Here is a 25,870-nt window from a genome sequence, read left to right on the forward strand (position 1 = left end):
AGGTTGCCCAGGTGATGCTGAGCTTGCCCAGGTGGATCCTGGCGATGCCCAGGTGGATGTTGGCACTGCCCAGGTGATACTGAGGCTGCCCAGATAATGCTGGGGTTGCCCAGGTGGGCTCTAAAGTTGCCCAGGTAGATCCTAGGGTTGCCCAGGTGGGCTCGGAGGTTGCCCAAGTGGGAGTTTGGTTTGCCCAGGTGGGCTCTCAGGTTGCCCAGGTGGGTTCTCAGTTTGCCCAGGTAGATTCTGGGGTTGCCCAGGTGGGTTCTCAGTTTGGTTAAGGTGGGTTCTGGGTTTGCCCAGGTGGGATCTGGACTTGCCCAGGTGATGCTGGGGTTGCCCAGGTGGGCTCTCAGGTTGCCCAGGTGGCTGCTGAGGTTGCCCAGGTAGATCCTAGTGTTGCCCAGGTGGGTGCTGAGGTTGCCCATGTGGGTCTGAGGTGGCCCAGGTGGATTCTCCTGTTGCCCAGGTGGGTTTCGGGTTTGCCCAGGTAACACTGGTGTTGGCCAGGTGGGCTCTGAGATTGCCCAGGTAGACCCTGGCATTGCCCAGGTGGGTTCTCAGGTTGCCCAGTGGGTTCTCAGTTTGCCCAGGTGGGCTCTGAGGTTGCCCAGGTAGATTCTGGGATTGCCCAGGTGGGTTCTCAGATTGGTTAAGGTGGGTTCTGGGTTTGCCCAGGTGGGCTCTGAGGTTGCCCAGGGGGTTCTAAAGTTACCCAGGTGATGCTGGGGTTGCCCAGGTGGGCTCTCAGGTTGCCCAGGTGGATGTTGGGTTTGCCCAGGTGATGCTGGGGTTGCCCAGGTGGGCTCTCAGGTTGCCCAGGTGGGTGCTGAGGTTGCCCAGGTGGGTCTGAGGTGGCCCAGGTGGATTCTCCTGTTGCCCAGGTGCGTTTCGGGTTTGCCCAGGTAACACTGGTGTTGCCCAGGTGGGCTCTGAGGTTGCCCAGGTGGATGTTGGGGTTGCCCAGGTGGGTTCTCAGTTTGCCCAGGTGGGCTCTGAGGTTGCCCAGGTGGGCTCTCAGGTTGCCCAGGTGGGTTCTGGGTCTGGCCAGGTAATGCTGAGGTTGCCCAGGTGGGCTCTGGGGTTGCCCAGGTAGATCCTAGGGTTGCCCAAGGGGGAGTTGGGTTGCCCAGGTGGGCTCTCAGGTTGCCCAGGTGGGTTCTGGGTTTGGCCAGGTGATGCTGGCATTGCCCAGGTGGGCTCTGAGGTTGCCCAGGTGGATTCTCCTGTTGCCCAGGTGCGTTTCGGGTTTGCCCAGGTAACACTGGTGTTGCTCAGGTGGGCTCTGAGATTGCCCAGGTGGATGTTGGGGTTGCCCAGGTGGGCTCTGAGGTTGCCCAGGTAGACCCTGGGGTTGCCCAGGTGGGTTCTCAGGTTGGTTAAGGTGGGTTCTGGGTTTGCCCAGGTGGGATCTGGACTTGCCCAGGTGATGCTGGGGTTGCCCAGGTGGGTTCTGGGTCTGGCTAGGTGATGCTGAGCTTGCCCAGGTGGATCCTGGCGATGCCCAGGTGGATGTTGGCACTGCCCAGGTGGTTCTGAGGTTGCCCAGATAATGCTGGGGTTGCCCAGGTGGGTTCTGAAGTTGCACAGGTAGATCCTAGGGGTGCCCAGGTGGGAGTTTGGTTTGCCCAGGTGGGTGCTGAGGTTGCCCAGGTGGTTCTAAGGTTGCCCAGGTGATGCTGGCATTGCCCAGGTGGGCTCTCAGGTTGCCCAGGTGGGAGCTGGCATTGCCCAGGTGGGTGCTGAGGTTGCCCAGGTGGGCTCTCAGGTTGCCCAGGTGGGTCTGAGGTGGCCCAGGTGGATTCTCATGTTGCCCAGGTGGGTTTCGGGTTTGCCCAGGTAACACTGGTGTTGCCCAGGTGGGCTCCGAGATTGCCCAGGTAGATCCTAGGGTTGCCCAAGGGGGAGTTGGGTTGCCCAGGTGGGCTCTCAGGTTGCCCAGGTGGGTCGGGGATTGCCCAGGGGGATGTTGGGGTTGCCCAGGTGGGTTCTCAGTTTGCCCAGGTGGGCTCTGAGGTTGCCCAGGTAGACCCTGGCATTGCCTAGGTGGGTTCTCAGGTTGGTTAAGGTGGGTTCTGGGTTTGCCCAGGTGGGTTCTGGGTTTGCCCAGGTTATGCTGGGGTTGCCCAGGTGGGTTCTCAGGTTGCCCAGGTGGGCTCTGAGGTTGCCCAGGTGGGTTCTGAGGTGCCCATTTGGGCTCTGAGGGTGCCCAGGTGGATCCAGGGGTCGCCCAGGTGATGCTGACCTTGTCCAGGTGAGCTCTGAGGTGCCCAGGTGAGCTCTGGGATGCCCAGGTGAGCTCTGGCATTGCCCAGGTGAGCTCTGGCAGCGCCCAGGTGAGCTCTGGGATGCCCAGGTGAGCTCTGGCATTGCCCAGGTGAGCTCTGGGGTGCCCAGGTGAGCTCTGAGTTGCCCAGGTGAGCTCTGTGGTGCCCAGGTGAGCTCTGGGATGCCCAGGTGAGCTCTGAGGTGCCCAGGGGTGCCCAGGTGAGCTCTGGCAGCGCCCAGGTGGGCTCTGAGGGTGCCCAGGTGAGCTCTGAGGTGCCCAGGTGAGCTCTGGCAGTGCCCAGGTGAGCTCTGAGGGTGCCCAGGTGAGCTCTGGCAGTGCCCAGGTGAGCTCTGAGGTGCCCAGGTGAGCTCTGGCAGTGCCCAGGTGAGCTCTGGCATTGCCCAGGTGAGCTCTGGCAGTGCCCAGGTGAGCTCTGAGGTGCCCAGGTGAGCTCTGGCAGTGCCCAGGTGAGCTCTGAGGTGCCCAGGTGAGCTCTGAGGGGCCCAGGTGAGCTCTGAGGTGCCCAGGTGAGCTCTGAGGGTGCCCAGGTGAGCTCTGAGGTGCCCAGGTGAGCTCTGACCCTTCCTGGCCTGTGGGCGTGGCCGTCATTGCCTCATTAAAACCTCATTAATATGCAAATGAGACGGGTGACAAACGATTCCCGATGCGATGGGGGGATGGGGCAGAACGCTTTTATTTTGGGGGGGGATCGACCCCCAAAAATGGAGGTACAAAAATTGGGGGCGGGGTTTACAAAAATTGGGGGCGGGGTCCAAAATTGGGGAGGGGCTACAAAAATTGGGGGGGAGGGGTCACAAAAATTTGGGGCGGGGTTTACAAAAAATTGGGGGAGGGGTCCAAAATTGGGGGAGGGGTTATAAAAATTGGGGGAGGGGCTACAAAATAGGGGGGTATAAAATTGGGGGAGGGGCTATAAAATTGGGGGAGGGGTTATAAAAATTGGGGGAGGGGCTACAAAAATTGGGGAGGGGCTATAAAAAAAATTGGGGGGTATAAATTTGGGGGAGGGAATATAAAAAAGGGGAGGGGCTATCAAAAATTTGGGGGGGAGGGGATCTGGGGGGGTCGCTCAAGTTTTGGGGGGTCCCTGGCTGAGGGGGGGGGGGTCCTTGATTGGGGGAGGGGTCTCAGAATTGGAAGGGCTCAGAATTGGGGAGGGGGTCCAGAATTTGGGGGGGGGCTCAAATTTGGGAGGGGTCTCAGAATTGAGGGGGGGGGTCTCAAAATGGGGGGGGTCCTATAAATGTGGGGGGACACAGAATTGGGGGCCTCAGGATTTGGGGGGCTCAAAGTTGGGGGGGTCTCATAATTTGGGGAGGGGTCTCAGAATTGCAGGGGTTAAAATTGGGGGGATCTCAGATTTGGGGGTCTCATAATTGGGGGGGACTCGGAATGGGGGGGGTCTCGGAATTTGGGGAGGGGTCTCAGAATTGGGGGCTCTCGGAATTTTGGGGGGGTCTCAGAATTGGGGGGGGGTCTCAGATTTGGGGGGGGTCTCATAATTGGGGAAGGGTCTCATAACTGGGGGGAGTTCCAGAAAGGGGGGGCTCAGAATTTGGGGGGGGGGTCTCTCAGATTTTGGGGGGGGTCTCCTCTTTGTGGGCGGGGTCTCCTCATTGGGGGGGTTTATCCCGGGGGGGTCTCCTCTTTTGGGCGGGGGGGTCCCTTGTTTTGGGGGGGTCACTTTTGGGAGGGGTCTCCTGATTTGGGGGGATCACTTTTGGGAGGGGTCTCCTGATTTGGGGGGGGTCACTTTGGGGGGCGTCTCCTCTTTGTGGGCGGGGTCTCCTCATGGGGGGGTTTCCTCTTTTGGGGGGTCCCCTGTTTTGGGGGTGTCCCCAATTCCGGGGGTGTCACTTTGGGGGGTGTCCGCAATTCTGGGGGTGTCCCCATTTCGGGGGGCGTCACATTTGGGGGTGTCCCCAATTCGGGGGGTGTCCCCAATTCGGGGGGTGTCCCATTTGGGGGTGTCCCCATCTCGGGGGGTGTCCCCATTTCGGGAGGTGTCCCCATCTCGGGCGATGCCACATTTGGGGGTGTCCCCATTTCGGGGGGTGTCCCCAATTCCGGGGGTGTCCCCATCTCCAGCGATGTCCCATTTGGGGGTGTCCCCAATTCCGGGGGTGTCCCCAATTCCGGGGGTGTCCCCATCTCCAGGGATGTCCCATTTGGGGGTGTCCCCATCTCGGAGGATGTCCCCAATTCGGGGGGTGCCACATTGGGGGGCGTCCCCAATTCCGGAGGTGTCCCCAATTCCGGGGGTGTCCCCATCTCCAGGGATGTCCCATTTGGGGGTGTCCCCCTCTCGGGGGGTGTCCCCATTTCCGGGGGTGTCCCCTCATCCGGGTATGTCCCATTTGGGGGTGTCCCCAATTCCGGGGGCGTCCCCAATTCGGGGGGTGTCCCCTCATCCGGGTATGTGACATTTGGGGGTGTCCCCATCTCGGGGGGTGTCCCCATCTCCAGGGATGTCACATTTGGGGGTATTCCCATCTCGGGGGGTGTCCCCATCTCTGGGTATGCCCCTCGGACGATGTCACATTTGGGGGCGTCCCCATCTCGGGGGGTGTCCCCATTTCCGGGGGTGTCCCCATCTCGGGCGATGTCACATTTGGGGGTGTCCCCATCTCCAGCGATGTCCCATTTGGGGGTGTCCCCATTTCGGGGGGTGTCCCCAATTCGGGGGGTGTCACTTTGGGGGATGTCCCCATCTCCAGGGATGTCCCATTTGGGGGTGTCCCCATTTCGGGGGTCGCCCCCCGGGGGTCGCCCCCGGCCCCCAGCGCGCGCAGCAGCGCCAGCACCGCCCCCCGGCCCCGGTGCGGCCGCTTGGTGCCGCGGGGCAGGCGGCGACACGAGGACACGTCCAGCAGCGACAGCTGGGGACACGCCAGCAGCGGGCTGGGGACAATGACAGACACACCTGGGTGTCACCTGAGGGTCACCTGAGTGTCCCCGAGTGACCCTGAGTGTCCCCTGACCCCCCCAGGGTCACCTCAGTGTCCCCTGTGCCCCCCCAGGAACGTGGGGACAGCTGGGGACACGCCAGCAGCAGGCTGGGGACAATGACAGACACACCTGAGTGTCACCTGAGTGTCCCTGAGTGTCACCTGAGCCCCCCCAAATGTCCCCTGTGCCCCCCCAGGAACGTGGGGACAGCTGGGGACAGCTACAGCGGGGTCACCTGAGTGACCCAGTGACAGCTGAGTGTCCCCTGTGCCCCCCCAGGAACGTGGGGACAGCTGGGGACAGCACAGCAGTGGCCTGGGGACAATGATAGACACACCTGGGTGTCACCTGAGTGTCACCTGAGGGACCCTGAGTGTCACCTGAGCCCCCCCAGAAATGTGGGGACAGCGCAGCAGCGGGCTGGGGACAATGACAGACACACCTGAGTGTCACCTGAGTGTCACCTGAGTGACCCCGAGTGACCCTGAGTGTCCCCTGTGCCACCCCAGGAATGTGGGGACAGCTGGGGACAGCACAGCAGCGGGCTGGGGACAATGACAGACACACCTGAGTGTCACCTGAGTGTCACCTGAGGGACCCTGAGTGTCACCTGTGCCACCCCAGGAATGTGGGGACAGCTGGGGACACGCCAGCAGCGGGCTGGGGACAATGACAGACACTCCTGAGTGTCACCTGAGTGTCACCTGAGGGACCCTGAGTGTCACCTGTGCCCCCCCAGGAATGTGGGGACAGCTGGGGACACGCCAGCAGCGGGCTGGAGACAATGACAGACACACCTGAGTGTCACCTGAGTGTCACCTGAGGGACCCTGAGTGTCACCTGAGCCCCCCAAATGTCCCCTGTGCCCCCCAGGAACGTGGGGACAGCACAGCAGCGGGCTGGGGACAGTGATAGACACACCTGGGTGTCACCTGAGTGTCACCTGAGTGTCACCTGTGTCACCCCAGGAATGTGGGGACAGCTGGGGACAGCACAGCAGCGGGCTGGGGACACGGACACAAGGGACACCTGAGTGACCCAGTGACACCTGAGTGTCCCTGAGTGTCACCTGTCACCCCCTGTGTCCCCTGACCCCCCCCAGTGTCACCTCAGTGTCCCCTGTGCCCCCCAGGAATGTGGGGACAGCACAGCAGCGGGCTGGAGACAGCGACAGCCGGGTCACCTGAGTGACCCAGTGACACCTGAGTGTCCCTGAGTGTCACCTGAGCCCCCAAATGTCCCCTGTGCCCCCCAGGAATGTGGGGACAGTTGGGGACACGGAGACAAGGGACACCTGAGTGTCCCCGAGTGACCCTGAGTGTCCCTGAGTGTCAGCTGAGCCCCCCCAAATGTCCCCTGTGCCACCCCAGAAATGTGGGGCCAGCGACAGCCGGGTCACCTGAGTGACCCAGTGACACCTGAGTGTCACCTGAGCCCCCCCAAATGTCCCCTGTGCCCCCCCAGGAATGTGGGGACAGCTGGGGACAGCACAGCAGCGGGCTGGGGACACAGGGACACAAGGGACACCTGAGGGTCACCTGAGTGTCCCCGAGTGACCCTGAGTGTCCCCTGACCCCCCCAGTGTCACCTCAGTGTCCCCTGTGCCCCCCAGGAATGTGGGGACAGCTGGGGACAGCACAGCAGTGGCCTGGGGACAATGATAGACACACCTGGGTGTCACCTGAGTGTCACCTGAGGGACCCTGAGTGTCACCTGAGCCCCCCCAGAAATGTGGGGACAGCTGGGACAGCGCAGCAGCGGGCTGGGGACAATGATAGACACACCTGGGTGTCACCTGAGTGTCCCCGAGTGTCCCTGAGTGTCCCCTGTGCCCCCCCAGGAATGTGGGGACAGCTGGGGACACGCCAGCAGCGGCCTGGGGACAATGACAGACACACCTGAGTGACCCAGTGACACCTGAGTGTCACCTGAGTGTCACCTGAGTGTCACCTGTCACCCCCCAGGAATGTGGGGACAGCTGGGGACAGCACAGCAGCGGGCTGGGGACAATGATAGACACACCTGGGTGTCACCTGAGTGTCCCCGAGTGACCCTGAGTGTCCCCTGTGCCCCCCCAGGAATGTGGGGACAGCTGGGGACACGCCAGCAGCGGGCTGGGGACAATGACAGACACACCTGGGTGTCACCTGAGTGTCACCTGAGGGTCCCTGAGTGTCACCTGTGCCCCCCCAGGAATGTGGGGACAGCTGGGGACACGCCAGCAGCGGGCTGGAGACAATGACAGACACACCTGAGTGTCACCTGAGTGTCACCTGAGGGACCCTGAGTGTCACCTGAGCCCCCCAAATGTCCCCTGTGCCCCCCCAGGAACGTGGGGACAGCACAGCAGCGGGCTGGGGACAGTGATAGACACACCTGGGTGTCACCTGAGTGTCACCTGAGTGTCACCTGTGTCACCCCAGGAACGTGGGGACAGCTGGGGACAGCGCAGCAGCGGGCTGGGGACACGGAGACAAGGGACACCTGAGTGACCCAGTGACACCTGAGTGTCCCTGAGTGTCACCTGTCACCCCCTGTGTCCCTGACCCCCCCAGTGTCACCTGAGTGTCACCTGTGCCCCCCAGGAATGTGGGGACAGCACAGCAGCGGGCTGGGGACAATGACAGACACACCTGAGTGTCACCTGAGTGTCACCTGAGTGACCCCGAGTGTCACCTGAGTGACCTGAGTGTCACCTGTCACCCCCCAGGAATGTGGGGACAGCTGGGGACAACGCAGCAGCGGGCTGGGGACAATGACAGACACACCTGAGTGTCACCTGAGTGTCCCTGAGTGTCACCTGAGCCCCCCCAAATGTCCCCTGAGCCCCGCAGGAACGTGGGGACAGCTGGGACAGCGCAGCAGCGGGCTGGGGACAATGATAGACACACCTGGGTGTCACCTGAGTGTCACCTGAGTGTCCCTGAGGGACCCTGAGTGTCACCTGAGCCCCCCAAATGTCCCCTGTGCCCCCAGGAACGTGGGGACAGCGCAGCAGCGGGCTGGGGACAATGATAGACACACCTGGGTGTCACCTGAGGGTCACCTGAGTGACCCTGAGTGTCACCTGAGCCCCCCAAATGTCCCCTGTGCCCCCCCAGGAATGTGGGGACAGCTGGGGACACGCCAGCAGCGGGCTGGGGACAATGACAGCCTGAGTGACCCAGTGACACCTGAGTGTCACCCGAGTGTCACCTGAGGGACCCTGAGTGTCACCTGAGCCCCCCAAATGTCCCCTGTGCCCCCCCAGGAATGTGGGGACAGCTGGGGACAGCGCAGCAGCGGCCTGGGGACACGGAGACAAAGGGGGGCCATCGGAGGGTCACCTGTCACCCCCCAGTGTCCCCTCAATGTCCGCTGATCCCCAGAGTGTCCCCAATGTCCTCAATGTCCCCAATGTCCCCAATCCCCCCAATGCCCCCCAATGTCCCCGCTGTCCCCCCACCTGAGGTCGCGCGCTGTCACCGCTGTCCCCGCCAGCCTCAGCACCCTGAGGGGGTCCCAATGTCCCCAATGCCCCCAATGTCCCCTCAATGTCCCCAATGCCCCAATGCCCCCCCAATGTCCCCCCAATCCCCCCAATGTCCCCAATCCCCCCATTGTCCCCCCATTGTCCCCAATATCCCCCCAGTGTCCCCAATCCCCTCAATGTCCCCCCAATGTCCCCAATCCCCCAATGTCCCCAATCCCCCCAACGTCCCCAATCCCCCCAATGTCCCCAATCCCCCCAATGTCCCCAATCCCCCCAATGTCCCCCCAATGTCCCCAATCCCCCCAGTGTCCCCAATGTCCCCAAACCCCCCAATGTCCCCAACACCCCAATGCCCCCAATGTCCCCAATCCCCCCAATGTCCCCCAATCCCCCAATGTCCCCAATGCCCCAATCCCCCCAACGCCCCCAATCCCCCCAATGTCCCCAATCCCCCCAATCCCCCCAATGTCCCCAATCCCCCCAATGTCCCCAATGCCCCCAATGTCCCCAATGTCCCCAATGTCCCCAATCCCCTCAATGTCCCCCCAATGTCCCCAATCCCCCAATGTCCCCAATGCCCCAATGTCCCCAATGTCCCCAATGTCCCCAATCCCCTCAATGTCCCCCCAATGTCCCCAATCCCCCCAATGTCCCCAATCCCCCATTGTCCCCAATGTCCTCAATGCCCCCAAATGTCCCCAATGTCCCCCCATTGTCCCCAATCCCCCCAATGTCCCCAATCCCCCCAATCCCCCCAATGTCCCCAATCCCCCCAATGTCCCCAGTGTCCCCAATCCCCCCAATGTCCCCAATGTCCCCAATCCCCCCAGTGTCCCCAATGTCCCCACTGTCCCCGATGTCCCCAATCCCCCCAGTGTCCCCAATGTCCCCAGTCCCCCCAGTGTCCCCAATCCCCCCAGTGTCCCCAATCCCCCCAATGTCCCCAATCCCCCCAATGTCCCCGCTGTCCCCGCACCTGAGGTCGCGCGCTGTCACCGCTGTCCCCGCCACCCGCAGCACCCTGAGGGGGTCCCAGTGTCCCCAATGTCCCCAATCCCCCCAATGTCCCCAATCCCCCCAATGTCCCCAATGTCCCCAATCCCCCCAATGTCCCCAATCCCCCCAGTGTCCCCAATCCCCCCAGTGTCCCCAATCCCCCCAATGTCCCCCCACTCCCCCCAATGTCCCCAATGTCCCCTCAATGTCCCCAATGTCCCAAATGCCCCCAATGTCCCCAATGCCCCCAATGTCCCCCCAATGTCCCCAATCCCCCCAATGTCCCCAATCCCCCCAATGTCCCCAATGACCCCAGTGTCCCCAATCCCCCCGATGTCCCCAATGTCCCCACTGTCCCCGCACCTGAGGTCGCGCGCTGTCACCGCTGTCCCCGCTACCCTCAGCACCCTGAGGGGGTCCCAATGTCCCAATGCCCCCAATGTCCCCCAATGTCCCCAATCCCCCCAGTGTCCCCAATCCCCCCAATGATGTCCCCAATGTCCCCAATCCCCCCAGTGCCCCAAATCCCCCCAATGTCCCCAACCCCCCCAGTGTCCCCAATGTCCCCAATGCCCCCCAATCCCCCCAGTGTCCCCAATCCCTCCACTGTCCCCAATCCCCCCAGTCCCCCCAATGTCCCCCCAATGTCCCCAATCCCCCCAGTGTCCCCAGTCCCCCCAATGTCCCCAATCCCCCCGATGTCCCCAGTGTCCCAAATGCCCCCAATCCCGCCGCTGTCCCCGCACCTGAGGTCGCGCGCTGTCACCGCTGTCCCCGCCACCCGCAGCACCCTGAGGGGGTCGCGGGGCCCGAACTCGGCCAGGGCCGCCCCCAGGTCGGGGTCGCGGCGCCCGCTCAGGTCCAGCTCCAGCAGCGTCCGGTGCCACCGGCGGGTCACGTGCCGCCAGGCCACGCCCCCCGCGCGCGGCGACACCGAGGGACAGCCCGGGGACACGGGCAGGGACAGCACCTCCAGCTCTGGGGACACAGAGTGACAATGGGGACAATGGGGACAGCCCGGGGACACGGGCACGGACAGCACCTCCAGCTCTGGGGACAATGACAGGGACAGTGTGTGACAATGAGTGACACACAGTGACAATGGGGACAATGGGGACAGCCCGGGGACACGGGCACGGACAGCACCTCCAGCTCTGGGGACACAGAGTGTGACAATGTGTGACAGTGCGTGACAATGGGGACAGCCCGGGGACACGGGCAGGGACAGCACCTCCAGCTCTGGGGACAATGACAGGGACAGGGGACATCAGAGTGACAATGGGGACAGCCCGGGGACACGGGCAGGGACAGCACCTCCAGCTCTGGGGACAATGACAGAGATAGGGGACATCAGAGTGACAATGGGGACAGCCCGGGGACACGGGCACGGACAGCACCTCCAGCTCTGGGGACACACAGTGACAATGTGTGACACAGAGTGACACCCAGTGACAATGGGGACACAGCTCACGACACCTGACCCACCCCGTGACCCACCCCTGTCCCCCCAGGTGTGTCCCAGGTGTGTCCCCATCCCCCAGGTGTGTCCCCATGTCCCTTCATGTCCCCCCAGGTGTGTCCAGGTGTGTCCCCAGGTGTGTCCCCAGGTGTGTCCCCATGCCCAGCTGTGTCCCAGGTGTGTCCCCATGTCCCCAGGTGTGTCCCCGTGTCCCCAGGTGTGTCCCAGGTGTGTCCCAGGTGTGTCCCATGTCCCCAGGTGTGTCCCAGGTGTGTCCCATGTGTATCCCAGGTGTGTCCCATGTGTGCCCAGGTGTGCCCAGGTGTGTCCCGTGTCCCATCCCCAGTGTGTCCGTTCCCCAATGTCCCCAGGTGTGTCCCTGTCCCCAGGTGTGTCCCAGTGACCCAGGTGTGCCCCTCCCCAGGTGTGTCCCCAGTGTCCCATCCCCAGGTGTGCCCAGGTGTGTCCCCTGTCCCCAGGTGTGTCCCAGGTGTGTCCCATCCCCAGTGTCCCAGGTGTGCCCCAGGTGTTCCCCCCCTTCTACCGCGCTCGCACTCCAGCAGTCCCGGGGTTCACCTGGTGCGCCCCTCACCTGCAGCCCCCCCAGGGTGTGTCCCAGGTGTGTCCCCAGTGTCCCCAGGTGTGTCCTTCCCAGGTGTGTCCCAGGTGTGTCCCCATGTCCCATGTCCCCAGGTGTGCCCAGGTGTGTCCCAGGTGTTCCCATGTATCCCACGTGTGTCCCCATGTCCCCAGTGTCCCCATGTCCCCCAGGTGTGTCCCCAGTCCCCAGGTGTGTCCCAGGTGTGCCCAGGTGTGTCCCAGTGTGTCCCCATGTCCCCAGTGTGTCCCAGCTGTGTCCCCATCCAGGTCTGTCCCAGGTGTGTCCCAGGTGTGTCCCACTGTCCCTCAGGTGTGCCCAGGTGTGTCCCAGGTGTGTCCCCAATGTCCCAGTGCCCCAGCTATCCAGCTGTCCCCCAGGTGTGCCCCAGGTGTGCCCCAGGTGTGTCCCCCCCCTCACCTGTGCACGGCAGCTCCAGCAGCTCCCGGGGGCTCACCTGGTGCCCCCCCCTCACCTGCAGCCCCCTCAGCCCGGGGGTCCCGCGCAGGAGGCGCCGCAGGAGCCCCTCCCCCACCTGCCCCGGCCCCGCCCCCGGCCCCGCCCCCAGCGCCAATTGGCGGAGCCGGGGGAACGAGGGGGGAGGGGCGGCGCGGGGCAGGGTGGGGGAGGGGCAGCGCTGGGGCTCCCAAAGGGCCCCGCCCAAGCGGAGCACCTGGAGGGGGAGGGGCACAGGTGAGAAGGGGGGGAGGGGCACTGAGATGGGGGAGGGGCATTGAGGGTGGAGGGGCACCAAGGTGGGGGAGGGGCATGAGGTGAGGGAAGTGAGGGATGGGAGGGGCACTGAGAGGGGAGGGCATAGGTGAAAATGGGGGGAGGGGCATCGAGTGTGGGGGAGGGGCATGGGGGGGAGGGGCACAGGTGAGGATGGGGGAGGGGCACGTAAGAGGGGGGGGCACTGTGGATTGGTGTGGGGTCATTGGGTGCCCAGGTGCGGTTTAGGGAGGGGTCCCTATGGGAGTTTGGGGCACCTGTGGGGGTTGGGGTCCAGGTGGATTTTTGGGGTTCAGTGGGGTACCATGGTTTTTTGGAGGCACCCAAGGTGGTTGGGGGGCCACAGGTGAGGTTTGGTTGTTTGGGGGTTTCAGAGAGTGATTTTGGGGTTCCCAGGTGTGCTTAGGCTATTTTGGGATCCCAAAGGTGACGGTTTTTGGGGTTTTTGGGTTTGGGGTTCCCAGGCTGATTTTGGGTACCAGTGTGTTTTTGGGATTTTTTGGGTTCTTAGATGATTTTGGGGTTTTTGTTTAGGGGTTTTTGGGGTATTTTGGGGTTCTGATGGATTTTGGGGTTGTTTTGTGGTTTGGTTTTTTAGAGGGTGTTTTGGGTGCCCAGGTGAAGGGGTTCCCGGCTAGGCGCTTCATGATGCGGGTTTGGGGTCCCAGGTAGATTTTGAGGGTTATTTTGGGGTTCAGGGGATTTTGGGTTTTTGGGATTGGGGTTGGTTTTGGGGCACCCAGGTTGATTTTGGGGTGTTTTTGGATTCTGGTGTTTTTTGGATTTTGGGTGTTCTTGGGTGGGTTTGGGGGTTTTTGGAGTTCCTGGGTGCCGTTTTGGGGTGGTGCCCAGTGAATTTTGGGGTTCCCAGGGTGATTTTGGGGTTGATTTTGGGGTTTTGTTGGGGTGATTTTGGGTAGGTGATTTTGGTGATTGGTGGTTTTGGGTACCTCGAGCAGGGGCAGCGCCGCCTGCAGCCGCTCCAGGGCAGCGGGTTCGGGGGTCCCAGGTGAGGTTTTGGGGGGATTTTGGGGTTCTGGGGGTTTTGGGTGTGTTTTGGGTGGTGATTTTTGGGTTGATTTGGGGTTTTTGGGTCCCTGGGTGTGATTTTTGGGGTTTTGGGGTTCCGGCTGTTTTTAGGTGATTTTTGGTGTTTTGGGTACTGGGGTTCGGGCAGCGCCCGGTGGCATTTGGGGTTCCTGGGGGATTCGAGGTGATGGGTTTTGGGGGGATTTTGGGTTTTTTTGGGTCCCGGTGGTTTTGGGGTTCCGGTGTTTGGTTTTTGGGTTTGCTGGGTTTTGGGAGTTTTCAGGACTTTTGGCGTGTGATTTGGGGTGATTTAGGGGTTTTTGGGTTCCCTGGTGTGGATTTTTGGGGTTCCAGATGATTTTGGGGATTGGTCCCTGGGTGGTTTTGGGGGGTTTTTCGGGTTCCTGGTGTGGTTTTTAGGGATTTTGGGGTTTTTGGGGTTCCCGGGTTGGGTTTTTGGGGTTTTTTGGGGTTCCCAGATGGAATTTTGGGTGGTGTTTTGGGTGATTTGGGTGATTTTGGTACTCGGGGCTTCCCGTGCAGCGTCGGGGGGTTTCGGGTTCCCAGGTGAGTTTTGGTGATTTTGGGGTCCCTGGGTGTGGTTTTTGGGGGGTTTTCGGGGTTTCTGGGTGTGGTTTTTAGGGATTTTTGGGGTTTTGGGCGTGTTTTTGGGGTGATTTTGGGGTTCCTGGGTGCGGTTTTTGGGGTTTTTTGGGGTGCCCAGATGGATTTTGGGGTTCCCAGGATGATTTCAGGGTGTTTTTTGGGTTTTTTGGGGTCCCTGGGTGTGATTTTGGGGTGATTTTGGGGTGATTTTTGGTGATTTTGGGTACCTCGAGCAGGGGCAGCGCCGCCTGCAGCCGCTCCAGGGGCAGCGGGTTCGGGGGTCCCAGGTGAGGTTTTGGGGTGATTTTGGGGTTTTTGGGGTTCCTGGGTGTGATTTTGGGGTCCCTGGGTGTGATTTTGGGGGTTTTTGGGGTCCCTGGGTGCGGTTTTGGGGGTTTTTTTGGGGTGCCCAGATGATTTTGGTGGATTTGGGGTTTTTGGGGTCCCTGGGTGTGATTTTGGGGTTCCCAGGATGATTTTTTTGGGGTGGATTTTGGGGATTTTGGTTTTGGGCCAGTTGGATTTTTGGGGGATTTTGGGGGATTTTGGGGTGGATTTTGGGGTTTTTTGGGGTGCCCAGTTGGATTTTGGGGTTCCCAGGGTGATTTTGGGGTGATTTTGGGTTTTTGGGTTGTATTTTGGGGGGGTTTTTGGTAGGTACCTCGAGCAGGGGCCTGCAGCCCTCCAGGGGCAGGCGGGTTTGGGTGGGTGGCCCAGGTGAGTGTTTTGGGTGGGATTTTGGGGTCCCAGGGTTGTGATTTTGGGGTGTTTTTGGGGTTGGTTGGAGTGGATTTTGGGGTGTTTATTTGGGGTTCCCATGGATGATTTTGGGGTGATTTTGGGGTGATTTTGGGGTGTTTGGGTACCTCGAGCAGGGGCAGCGCCGCCTGCAGCCGCTCCAGGGGCAGCGGGTTTGGGGGTCCCGGCCCCCCCGGGCTCTGCTCCAGCTCCAGCAGCCGCAGCCCCGGGCACGGCCCGGCCTGGGGGGAATTGGGGGGTCAGGGGGGAATTTGGGGGGATTTGGGGAGTTTGGGGATTTTTTTGGGATTTTTTGTGGATTTTTGGCATTTTTTGGGGATTTTTTTTTATTTTTTTGGATTTTTGGGATTTTTTTGGCATTTTTTGGGGATTTTTTTTGGAATTTCTGAATTTTTTGGGGATTTTTTTGGCATTTTTGGGGATTTTTTTGGAATTTTCAGGGATTTTTTTTGGATTTTTTGGATTTTTTTAGGATTTTTTGGGATTTTTTTGGGATTTTTTTGGGATTTTTTTGGGGATTTTTTTTGGATTTTTTTTTTTTTTTTTGGGGATTTTTTGGGGTTTTTTTGGGATTTTTTTGGGATTTTTGGGGATTTTTTTGGGATTTTTTTTGGATTTTTTGGGGGATTTTTTTTGATTTTTTGGGGGATTTTTAGGGATTTTTTTCGGGATTTTTTAGGAATTTTTTGGGGGATTTTGGGGCATTTGGGGTTTTAGGGGGTCAGGGGATTTTGGGGTTTGGGGATTTTTTTTGGAATTTTTTGAGATTTTTTTTTGGCATTTTTTGGGGATTTTTGGGGAATTTTCGAGGAATTTTGGTGATTTTTTTGGGATTTTTTAGAAAGTTTTGGGGATTTTGGGGATTAGGGGGGATTTGGGGATTGTTTTGGGATTTTTTGGGGATTTTTTTGATTTTTGGAGATTTTTGGGATTTTTTTAGAATTTTTGGGGTTTTGGGATTTTTGGGTTTTTGGGGTGGTTCGGGGATTTGGGGGTTTTTGGATTTTTTCGGGATTTTTTTAGAATTTTTTTGGGGATTATTTTTTGGCATTTTTGGGGTTTTTTTTTTATTTTCAGGGATTTTTTTGGATTTTTGGGGATTTTTTTTGGGATTTTTTGGATTTTTTTTGGATTTTTTTGGGATTTATTTGGGATTTTTTTTTTTTTTTCGGGGTATTTTTGAGGATTTTTTGGAGATTTTTTTTGGCCTTTTATGTGATTCTTGGGGATTTTTTGGGGGATTTTTTTAGAGGTTTTTTGGGGATTTTGGGGCATTTGGGGCAGTTTTGAGGGGAATTTGGGGGTTTATGGGGGTCAGGGGGATTTGGGGGTTTGGGGATTTTTTGGGGATTTTTTTGGATTTTTTGGGGATTTTTTTTATTTTCGGATGATTTTTGGAGGGATTTTTTTTGGGGAGTTTTTTAGAAATTTTTAGGGGACTTTGGTGGGCAGTTTTGGAGGGATTTTGGGGGGATTTGGGGTTTGGGGGGGATTTTTTGGGATTTTTTGGGATTTTTGGATTTTTGGGGAGTTTTTGGGGATTTTTTGTTTTTGGTTTTTGGATTTTTTTGCATTTTTGGGGATTTTTTTTATTTTTGGAAGATTTTTGTGATTTTTTTTGGGATTTTTTGGTTTTTTGGCTTTTATTTGATTCTTGGGATTTTGGGATTTTTAGTTTTTTGGGTTTTGGGCATTTGGGGCAGTTTTGGGGATTTGGGGTTGTGGGGGATTTGGGGAGTTTGCGGATTTTTTGGGATTTTTGGGGGATTTTTTTGGCATTTTTTGGGCATTTTTTGGGGATTTTTTTGATTTTCAGGGGATTTTTGGGGATTTTTTTGGGATTTTTCTGGGATATTTTTTAGTTTTTGGGGGATTTATGGGGATTTTTTTGGGGAGTTTTTTAGAAATTTTTAGGGGACTTTGGGGGCATTTGGGGCAGTTTTGGGGGGATTTGGGGGGGATTTGGGATTCTTGGGGGGTTATTTTAGGGATATTTTTGGGCGTTTTTGGGCATTTTGGGACACTTTGGGGGGTATTTTTGGGGGGATATTTTGGGTATTTTGTGAGGTATTTTTGGGTTATTTTAGGGGATATTTTTGAATAATTTTAGGTAATTTTTGGGTGTTTTTTGGGATAATTTTGGGATATTTTTGGGGGATATTTTTGGGTTATTTTAGGGGATATTTTTGGGGATATTTTTGGGTTATTTTTGGGGGGATATTTTTGCGACATTTTGGGACACTTTGTGGGGGGGTATTTTTGGGGGGATATTTTGGGTATTTTATGGGGTATTTTTGGATTATTTTAGGGGACATTTTGTGACATTTTTGGGACATTTTGGGACATTTTTGGGGAGATATTTTGGGTATTTTAGGACACATTTTTGGGATATTTTTGGGACATTTTGGGACACTTTGGGGGGTATTTTTGTGGGGATATTTTTGGGTATTTTTGGGTTATTTTAGGGGATATTTTTGGGATATTTTTGAGGATATTTTTGGGTTATTTTAGAGGATATTTTTGGGATATTTTTGAATAATTTTGGGTAATTTTTGGGGTGTTTTTTGGGATATTTTTGGGGGTATTTTTGGGTTATTTTAGGGGATATTTTTGTGACATTTTTGGGATATTTTTGTGACATTTTTGGGATATTTTTGCCATATTTTTGGGTTATTTTTGGGACATTTTGGGACACTTTGGGGGATATTTTTTGGGGTATATTTTGGGTATTTTGGGGGATATTTTTGTGACATTTTTGGGACATTTTGGGACATTTTTGGGGGGACATTTGGGTATTTTAGGGGTTATTTTTGGGATATTTTTGGGTTATTTTGGGGACATTTTTGGGTAATTTTGGGGACATTTTTGGGACATTTTGGGACACTTTGGGGGGTATTTTTGGGGGATATTTTGGGTATTTTTGGGTTATTTTAGAGGGCATTTTTGGGTTATTTTAGAGGATTTTTTTGGTTATTTTAGAGGATATTTTTGGGATATTTTTGAATAATTTTGGGTAATTTTTGGGATATTTTTGGGGGTATTTTTGGGTTATTTTAGGGGATATTTTTGGATTATTTTTGGGATATTTTTGCCATATTTTTGGGACATTTCTGGGATATTTTGGGGGATATTTTGGGTATTTTGGGGGATATTTTTGGGTTATTTTTGGGATATTTTTGCTGTATTTTTGGGTCATTTCTGGGATATTTTGGGACACTTCGGGGGGTATTTTTGGGGGGATGGTTTGGGTATTTTGGGGGTTATTTTTGTGACATTTTGGGACACTTTGGGTGGTATTTTTGGGAAGATATTTTGGGTATTTTAGGGGATATTTCTGGGATATTTTTGGGACATTTTTGGGATATTTTGGGGGGATATTTTGGGTATTTTGTGGCATATTTTTGGGTTATTTTAGGGGTTATTTTTGGGACATTTTGGGATATTTTTGGGACATTTTTGGGATATTTTGGGTATTTTTGGGGTATTTTTGGGTTGTTTTTGGGATATTTTTGCCATATTTTTGGGTAATTTTTGGGGTGTTTTTTGGGATATTTTTGGGGGTATTTTTGGGTTATTTTAGGGGATATTTTTGGGTTGTTTTTGAGATATTTTTGCCATATTTTTGGGACATTTCGGGGACATTTTTGGGTTGTTTTTGGGCCATTTCGGTCCATTTTGGCACTCACGGCCAGGGCGGGCAGCACCGGCCGCAGGCGGGGGCAGCTCAGGCGCAGGCGCTGCAGGGGGGGAGGGGCGGCCAGGAACGCCCCCAGCGCCGACGGCTCCACCTGCGGAGCCCCAAAACAACGGGGGTCACCCCAAAACCAACAGGGGACCCCAAAATCCACCCAGGGGACCCAAAAACCCACCCAGGTGTCTCCAAACCTGCCAAGGTGTCCCAAAAACCAACCAAGTGTCCCCAAAATGGCCTCAAGTGTCCCCAAATCCCCCCCAGGTGTCCCCAAACCTGCCCAGGTGTCCCCAAACTCTCTCCCAGGTGTCACTGGGAACCCTCCAGGTGTCCCCAAAACATCCCCAGGTGCCACCAGGGACCCCAAACCCCACCCAGGTGTCCCCCAGGTGTCCCCAACCCCCCTCAAGTGTCCCCAAATCCCCTCAGGTGTCCCCAAAATGGCCTCAGGTGTCCCCCAGGTGTCCCCAAACCTGCCCAGGTGTCACTGGGACCAACCCAGGTGTCACCAAACCTGTCCAGGTGTCCCCAAAATGTCCTCAGGTATCCCCAAAAGCCACCCAGGTGTCCCCAGGTGTCCCCAAAACCCAACAGGTGTCCCCAAAATCCACCCAGGGGTCACCCAAAACCCAACAGGGGACCCCAAAATCCACCCAGGGGTCACCCAAAACCCACAGGAGTCACCCAAAAACCGACAGGGGACCCCAAAATCCCCCCAGGGGTCACCCAAAAACCCACCCAGGGGACCCCAAAACCCACCCAGGTGTCACCAGGGACCCCAAAAACCCACAGGGTCACCCAAAAACCCACCCAGGGGACCCCAAAACCCACCCAGGGGACCCAAAAACCGACAGGGGACCCCAAAATCCACCCAGGGGACCCCAAAATCCACCCAGGGGACCCCAAAAACCCACCCAGGTGTCCCCAGGTGTCACCAGGGACCCCAAAAACCCACAGGGTCACCCAAAAACCCACAGGGGACCCCAAAATCCACCCATGGGACCCCAAAAACCGACAGGGGTCACCCCAAAAACCACAGGGGTCACCCCAAAAACCCACCAGGGGACCCCAAAAACCCACCCAGGGGTCACCAAAAACCCACCCAGGGGTCACCAAAAACCCACAGGGGTCACCCAAAATCCACCCAGGGGTCCCCAGGTGTCACCAAGGACCCCAAAATCCACACAGGGGTCACCCAGAACCCACCCAGGGGACCTCAAAATCCACCCAGGGGTCACCAAAAACCCAACAGGTGTCCCCAAAAACCCACAGGGGACCCCAAAATCCACCCAGGGGTCACCCAAAACCCACCCAGGTGTCCCCAAAAACCCACGGGGGTCACCAAAAACCCACAGGGGTCCCCAAAAACCCACCCAGGGGACCCCAAAAACCGACAGGGGACCCCAAAACCCACCCATGGGACCCCAAAATCCACCCAGGGGTCACCAAAAACCCCCCAGGGGTCACCCAAAAACCCACAGGGGTCACCCAAACATGGCAGGGGTCACCAAAAACCCACCCAGGTGTCCCCAAAAACCGACAGGGGTCACCAAAAACCCACCCAGGGGACCCCAAATTCCACCCAGGGGTCCCCAAAAACCACGGGGGTCACCCAAAAACCCACCCAGGGGACCCCAAAATCCACCCAGAGGACCCCAAAAACCCCCAGGGTCACCCCAAAAACCCACCCATGGGGACCCCAAAATCCACCCAGGGGTCACCAAAATCCACCCAGGGGTCACCCAAAACCCACCCAGGTGTCCCCAGGTGTCACCAAGGACCCCAAAAACCACGGGGGTCACCCAAAAACCCACCCAGGGGACCCCAAAATCCACCCAGAGGACCCCAAAAACCCACCCATGGGACCTCAAAAACCGACAGGGGTCCCCAAAATCCACCCAGGTGTCCCCAAAAACCCAACAGGGGTCACCAAAAACCCACCCAGGTGTCCCCAAAACCCACCCAGGTGTCCCCAAACCCCACCCAGGTGTCCACAGGTGTCCCCAAAACCCGACAGGTGTCACCAGAGGACCCCAAAACCCCCACAAGTGTCCCCAAAATGTCCTCAGGTGTCCCCAAACACCCAACAGGTGTCACCAGGGACCCCAAACCCCACCCAGGTGTCCCCCAGGTTGTCCCCATTTCCCCCCCAAGTGTCCCCAGATCCCCTCAGGTGTCACCAGGTGCCCCCAAAATCCCAACAGGTGTCACCAAAACCCCCAGGTGTCACCCAAAAACCCACAGGGGTCACCCAAAAACCGACAGGGGACCCCAAAATCCACCCAGGGGTCACCAAAAACCCAACAGGTGTCCCCAGGTGTCCCCAAACCCATTCAGGTGTCCCCAGGTGTCCCCAAAAACCGACAGGTGTCCCCAGGTGTCACCAGGGACCCCAAAAACCACGGGGGTCACCCAAAAACCGACATGGGACCCCAAAATCCACCCAGGGGTCACCAAAATCCACCCAGGGGTCACCCAAAACCCGACAGGGGTCCCCAAAAACCCCTCAGCTGTCCCCAAAAACCCAACAGGGGTCACCAAAAAACCGACAGGGACCCCAAAAACCCAATAGGTGTCCCCAAAATGGCCCCAGGTGTCCCCCAGGTGTCACCAAACCCCCCCAGATGTCAGCAAACCTCCCCAGGTGTCCCCAAAAACCCGACAGGTGTCACCAGAGAACCCCAAAACCCCCACGGGTGTCCCCAAAATGTCCTAAGGTGTCCCCAAAAACCCAACAGGTGTCCCCAAACCTCCCCAGGTGTCACCAAAAACCCCCCCAGGTGTCCCCAAAATGGCCTCAGGTGTCCCCCAGGTGTCACCAAACCCACCCAGGTGTCACTGGGACCCTCCAGGTGTCCCCCAAAAACCCAACAGATGTCCTCAAAAACCGACAGGGGTCACCCAAAACCCACCCAGGTGTCCCCAGGTGCCACCCAAACATGACCGGGGTCACCAGGTGTCCCCAAAAACCAACAGGGGTCACCAAAAACCCACCCAGGTGTCCCCAAGTGTCCCCAAAACCCACCCAGGTGTCCCCAAACCTGCTCAGGTGTCCCCAAAAACCCACAGGGGTCCCCAAAAACCCACAGGGGACCCCAAAATCCACCCAGGGGTCACCAAAAACCCACCCAGGGGTCACCCAAAACCCACCCAGGGGACCCCAAAAACCCACCCAGGTGTCCCCAGGTGTCACCAAGGACCCCAAAAACCACGGGATCACCCCAAAAACCCACCCAGGGGACCCCAAAACCCACCCATGGGACCCCAAAAACCCACCCAGGGGTGGGACCCCAAAAACCACAGGGGTCACCCAAAAACCCACCCAGGGGTCATCAGGGACCCCAAAAACCCACAGGGGTCACCAAAATCCACCCAGGGGTCCCCAAAAACCACAGGGGTCACCCAAAAACCCACCCAGGTGTCCCCAAAAACCCACCCAGGTGCCCCCAAAATCCCAACAGGTGTCACCAAAATCCAACAGGTGTCCCGGGCGGTGTCACCTGGCAGCGCCGCAGCTCCAGGTGCCGCAGGTGGGGACAGAACTTGCTCAGGGCCTGGGGGGAGGGGAGAGGGGCAGGTGTGACCCTGGTGTGACCCCAGGTGTGACCCCAGGTGTGACCCCAGGTGTGTCACTGTCCCCAGGTGTGACCCCAGGTGTGACCCCAGGTGTGACCCCAGGTGTGTCACTGTCCCAGGTGTGACCCCAGGTGTGACCCCGGTGTGACCCCAGGTGTGACCCCAGGTGTGACCCAGGTGTGTCCCTGTCCCCAGGTGTGTCCCCAGGTGTGTCCCCAGGTGTGACCCCGGTGTGACCCCAGGTGTGACCCCAGGTGTGACCCCAGGTGTGACCCCAGGTGTGACCTCAGGTGTGTCACTGTCCCCAGGTGTGACCCCAGGTGTGACCCCAGGTGTGACCTCACCCAGGTGTGACCCCACCCAGGTGTGACCCCAGGTGTGTCACTGTCCCAGGTGTGACCCCGGTGTGACCCCAGGTGTGACCCAGGTGTGTCACTGTCCCCAGGTGTGTCCCCAGGTGTGACTCCACCCAGGTGTGACCCCAGGTGTGTCCCCAGGTGTGAGCTCACCCAGGTGTGACCCCAGGTGTGTCACTGTCCCAGGTGTGACCCCAGGTGTGACCCCAGGTGTGACCTGTCCAGGTGTGGGTGTTCCCTGACCCCAGGTGTGACCCCACCCAGGTGTGACCCCAGGTGTGACCCTAGGGGTGTCACTGTCCCAGGTGTGACCCCGGTGTGACCTTACCCAGGTGTGTGACCCAGGTGTGTCCCTGTCCCCAGGTGTGACCCAGGTGTGTTTCTCCCCCCAGTGTGCTCTCAGGTGATCACAGGTGTCCCCAGGTGTGCCCAGGTGTGCCCAGGTGAGTTTCTCCCCCCCTCTGTGCCCTCACCTGCAGCACGGCTCCCACGTGGTTGCTCCAATCAGTGAGCACGAACTCCTGCAGCAGCGAGAACCTGCACAGGTGGGACAGGTGGGGACAGGTGAGGGACATTGGGACAGGTGAGGGACATTGGGACAGGTGAGACAGGTGAGGGACAGGTGAGACAGGTGAGGGAAATGGGGACAGGTGAGGGACATTGGGAACAGGTGGGACAGGTGAGGGACATTGGGACAGGTGGGACAGGTGAGGGGACAGTGGGACAGGTGAGGGGACATTGGGACAGGTGAGGGACAGGTGAGACAAGTACCAGACAGGTGAGACAGATGAGGACATAAGGACAGGTAGGACAGGTGTCAATTGAGGGATACGTAAGGACAGGTGACACAGGTGACACAAGTGACACAGGTCACACAGGTGGCACACAGGTGAGACAGGTGAGACAGGTGTGACACAGGTGTGACACAGGTGACATAGGTGACACACAGGTGACACAGGTGAGTACAGGTGACACACAGGTGAGCACAGATGACACAGATGAGACAGGTGACACACAGGTGAGCACAGGTCACACAGGTGGCACACAGGTGACACACAGGTGTGACACAGGCACTGACACACGGGTGTGACACAGGTGACACACACATAACACAGGTGAGCACAGGTGTCACACAGGTGACACAGGTGACACACAGGTGACACACAGGTGACACAGGTGAGACAGGTGACACACAGGTGACACACAGGTGACACAGGTGACACAGGTGTAACACAGGTGACACACAGGTGACACAGGTGACACAGGTGAGCACAGGTGTGACACAGGTGACACACAGGTGACACACAGGTGTGACACAGGTGACACACAGTGACACAGATGACACACAGGTGACACACAGGTGACACACAGGTGACACACAGGTGACACACAGGTGACACAGGTGACACACACGTAACACAGCTGACACAGGTGGCACACAGGTGACACACAGGTGACACACAGGTGTGACACAGGTGACACACAGGTGACACACAGGCGTGACACACAGGTAAGCACAGATAACACAGGTGACACACAGGTGACACACAGATGACACGGTGACCTCTGTGTGCCCCCTCCCACCTGAGTGGGCGTGGCCAGCCCTCACCTGCTCTCGGCCAATCGCAGCAGGGGGCTCAGCACCTGCTCGGGGGGGCGGCGCCGGGCGGGGCCGCACAGGTGAGACCTCCGCAGGTGAGACCCCCCCAGGTGAGACCCCCCCAGGTGCACCCGCAGCCACAGCCGGGGGTCGGCGGCCAGGTCACGCCACAGGCGGCAAACGCGGGAAACCCTGCACAGGTGGGACAGGTGAGGGACAGGTGAGGGACAGTGAACCCCTGAGGCGCCCCCAGGTACTCCCCAGGTGTGCCCAGGTGTGCCTCAGAGGTCCACAGGTGTGCCCAGGTGTCCCCAGGTACCCCCAGGTGCCCCCAGGTGTCTTCAGGTACTACCCAGGTGTCCCCACGTGTGCCAGTTCCACCCCCCAGGTGTGCCCAGGTGTGTCCCAGGTATGCCCAGATGTCCCCAGGTGTGCCCGGTGTATCCCAGGTGTGCCCAGGTGTATCCCAGGTGTGCCCAGGTGTCTCCAGGTGTGCCCAGGTGTGTCCAGGTGTGTCTGTGGATATCCCCAGGTGTGCCCAGGTGTGCCCAGGTGCCTCCAGGTGTGTCCCAGGTGTGTCCCAGGTGTGCCCAGGTGTGCCCAGATGTCCCCAGGTGTGTCCCAGGTGTCCCCAGGTGCCCCCAGATATGCCCAGGTGTGCCCAGGTGTGTCCAGGTGTGTCCAGGTGTCCCCAGGTGTATCCCAGGTGCCCCCAGGTGTGCCCAGGTGTATCCCAGGTGTGCCCAGGTGTGCCCCAGGTGTGCCCTCACCTGCACAGGAAGGGCACCGCCCCCTCGCCCTCCACGGCCGCCATGAAGATCCTCAGGACGATCTCGGGGGGCAGCGCCGGCAGGTGAGGCCCCGCCCCCCTGCTCACCTGGGGCCTCACCTGAGCCTGGGCCTGAGCCTTCACCTGGGCCTTCATCTTCACCTTCACCTTCATCCTCGCCCTCACCTGGGGCCTCACCTGGGCCCTGCGGGGGGGGCTGGGGGGACCCCGTGCATGCGCTGGGGTGGGGGGGGGGACAGGTGAGGAGTGGGGGTGGGGCAGGTGAGGGGGCGGGGCTATTTTGGGGTGGGGGCGGGGCTGGTGCCGGCTCGGGGCGGGGTCCCAGGTGAGGCGTGGGGGCGGGGCAGAATGAGGGGGGTCCCTCCCACCTCCCTCCCTCTCTTTAGCCCCGCCCCCTCAGCCCCGCCCCCTTTTCTGCCCCTCCCCCTCCCGTCCGGCCGCGCTGGGGGCGGGGCCTGGGGGTGACCCCGAGGGTGGGGGAGGGGAACCCCGCCCCTCCCCCCGTCCCTCCCCCCTTCCCGCCCCTCCCCCCGCCCTTCCGGGGGCGTGGCCTCGCTCGTGGGGGGTGGGGGAGGGGCAGAGTCCCGCGCTCCCCGTCCCGTTCTCACCGACCGCCGCCATCTTGGGAAGGGGGCGTGGCTAAAGGAGAGGGCGGGGCCGTCCCGAGCCGTCCCCAGCTCCCTACAGCGAGGCCCCGCCCCTCTCCACTACGGCCACGCCCCCTCTGCCCATTCCCGCTCGCGGTTCGTTCCGGCCAATCAGCGCGCGGGGCGGCGCGGGGCGGGCGGGGCCTCGATGTGGGGTTCTGCCAATGGGAAAGAGCGGTGGGAGGGGCCGGCGGCGGGCTCGGCCAATGGGGCGGCGCGGGGGGCGGGGCCGGGCGCGCGGCGGCGGCGGCGGCGGCGATGGGGCTGCGGAGGGCGGTGAGGGGGGGGCGGAGGGGCGGAACCGGGATCCCCCCCCCCTC

The 25,870-nt window shown here is 58.7% G+C and overlaps 1 protein-coding gene across 1 annotated transcript; it reads right to left on the reverse strand.

Annotated features, from left to right (window-relative positions):
* Positions 1-3,805: 3,805 nt before the first annotated feature.
* On the reverse strand, positions 3,806-25,529 carry FBXL6 (F-box and leucine rich repeat protein 6). Its single transcript, XM_064701435.1, has 11 exons — positions 25,512-25,529; positions 24,884-25,121; positions 24,123-24,305; positions 22,987-23,050; positions 22,082-22,135; positions 18,577-18,678; positions 14,998-15,111; positions 12,185-12,437; positions 10,454-10,685; positions 4,900-5,191; positions 3,806-3,811 (listed from the first exon to the last, which is right to left on the reverse strand). The coding sequence occupies exons 1-11, from the start codon at positions 25,522-25,524 to the stop codon at positions 3,806-3,808; spliced, it is 1,551 nt and encodes a 516-aa protein (XP_064557505.1). The 5' UTR covers positions 25,525-25,529.
* Between the last annotated feature and the right edge of the window lie 341 nt (positions 25,530-25,870).

This window comes from Zonotrichia leucophrys, unplaced genomic scaffold (assembly GCF_028769735.1).
Source record: "Zonotrichia leucophrys gambelii isolate GWCS_2022_RI unplaced genomic scaffold, RI_Zleu_2.0 Scaffold_617_29651, whole genome shotgun sequence".
Classification (NCBI taxonomy): Eukaryota; Metazoa; Chordata; class Aves; order Passeriformes; family Passerellidae; genus Zonotrichia; species Zonotrichia leucophrys.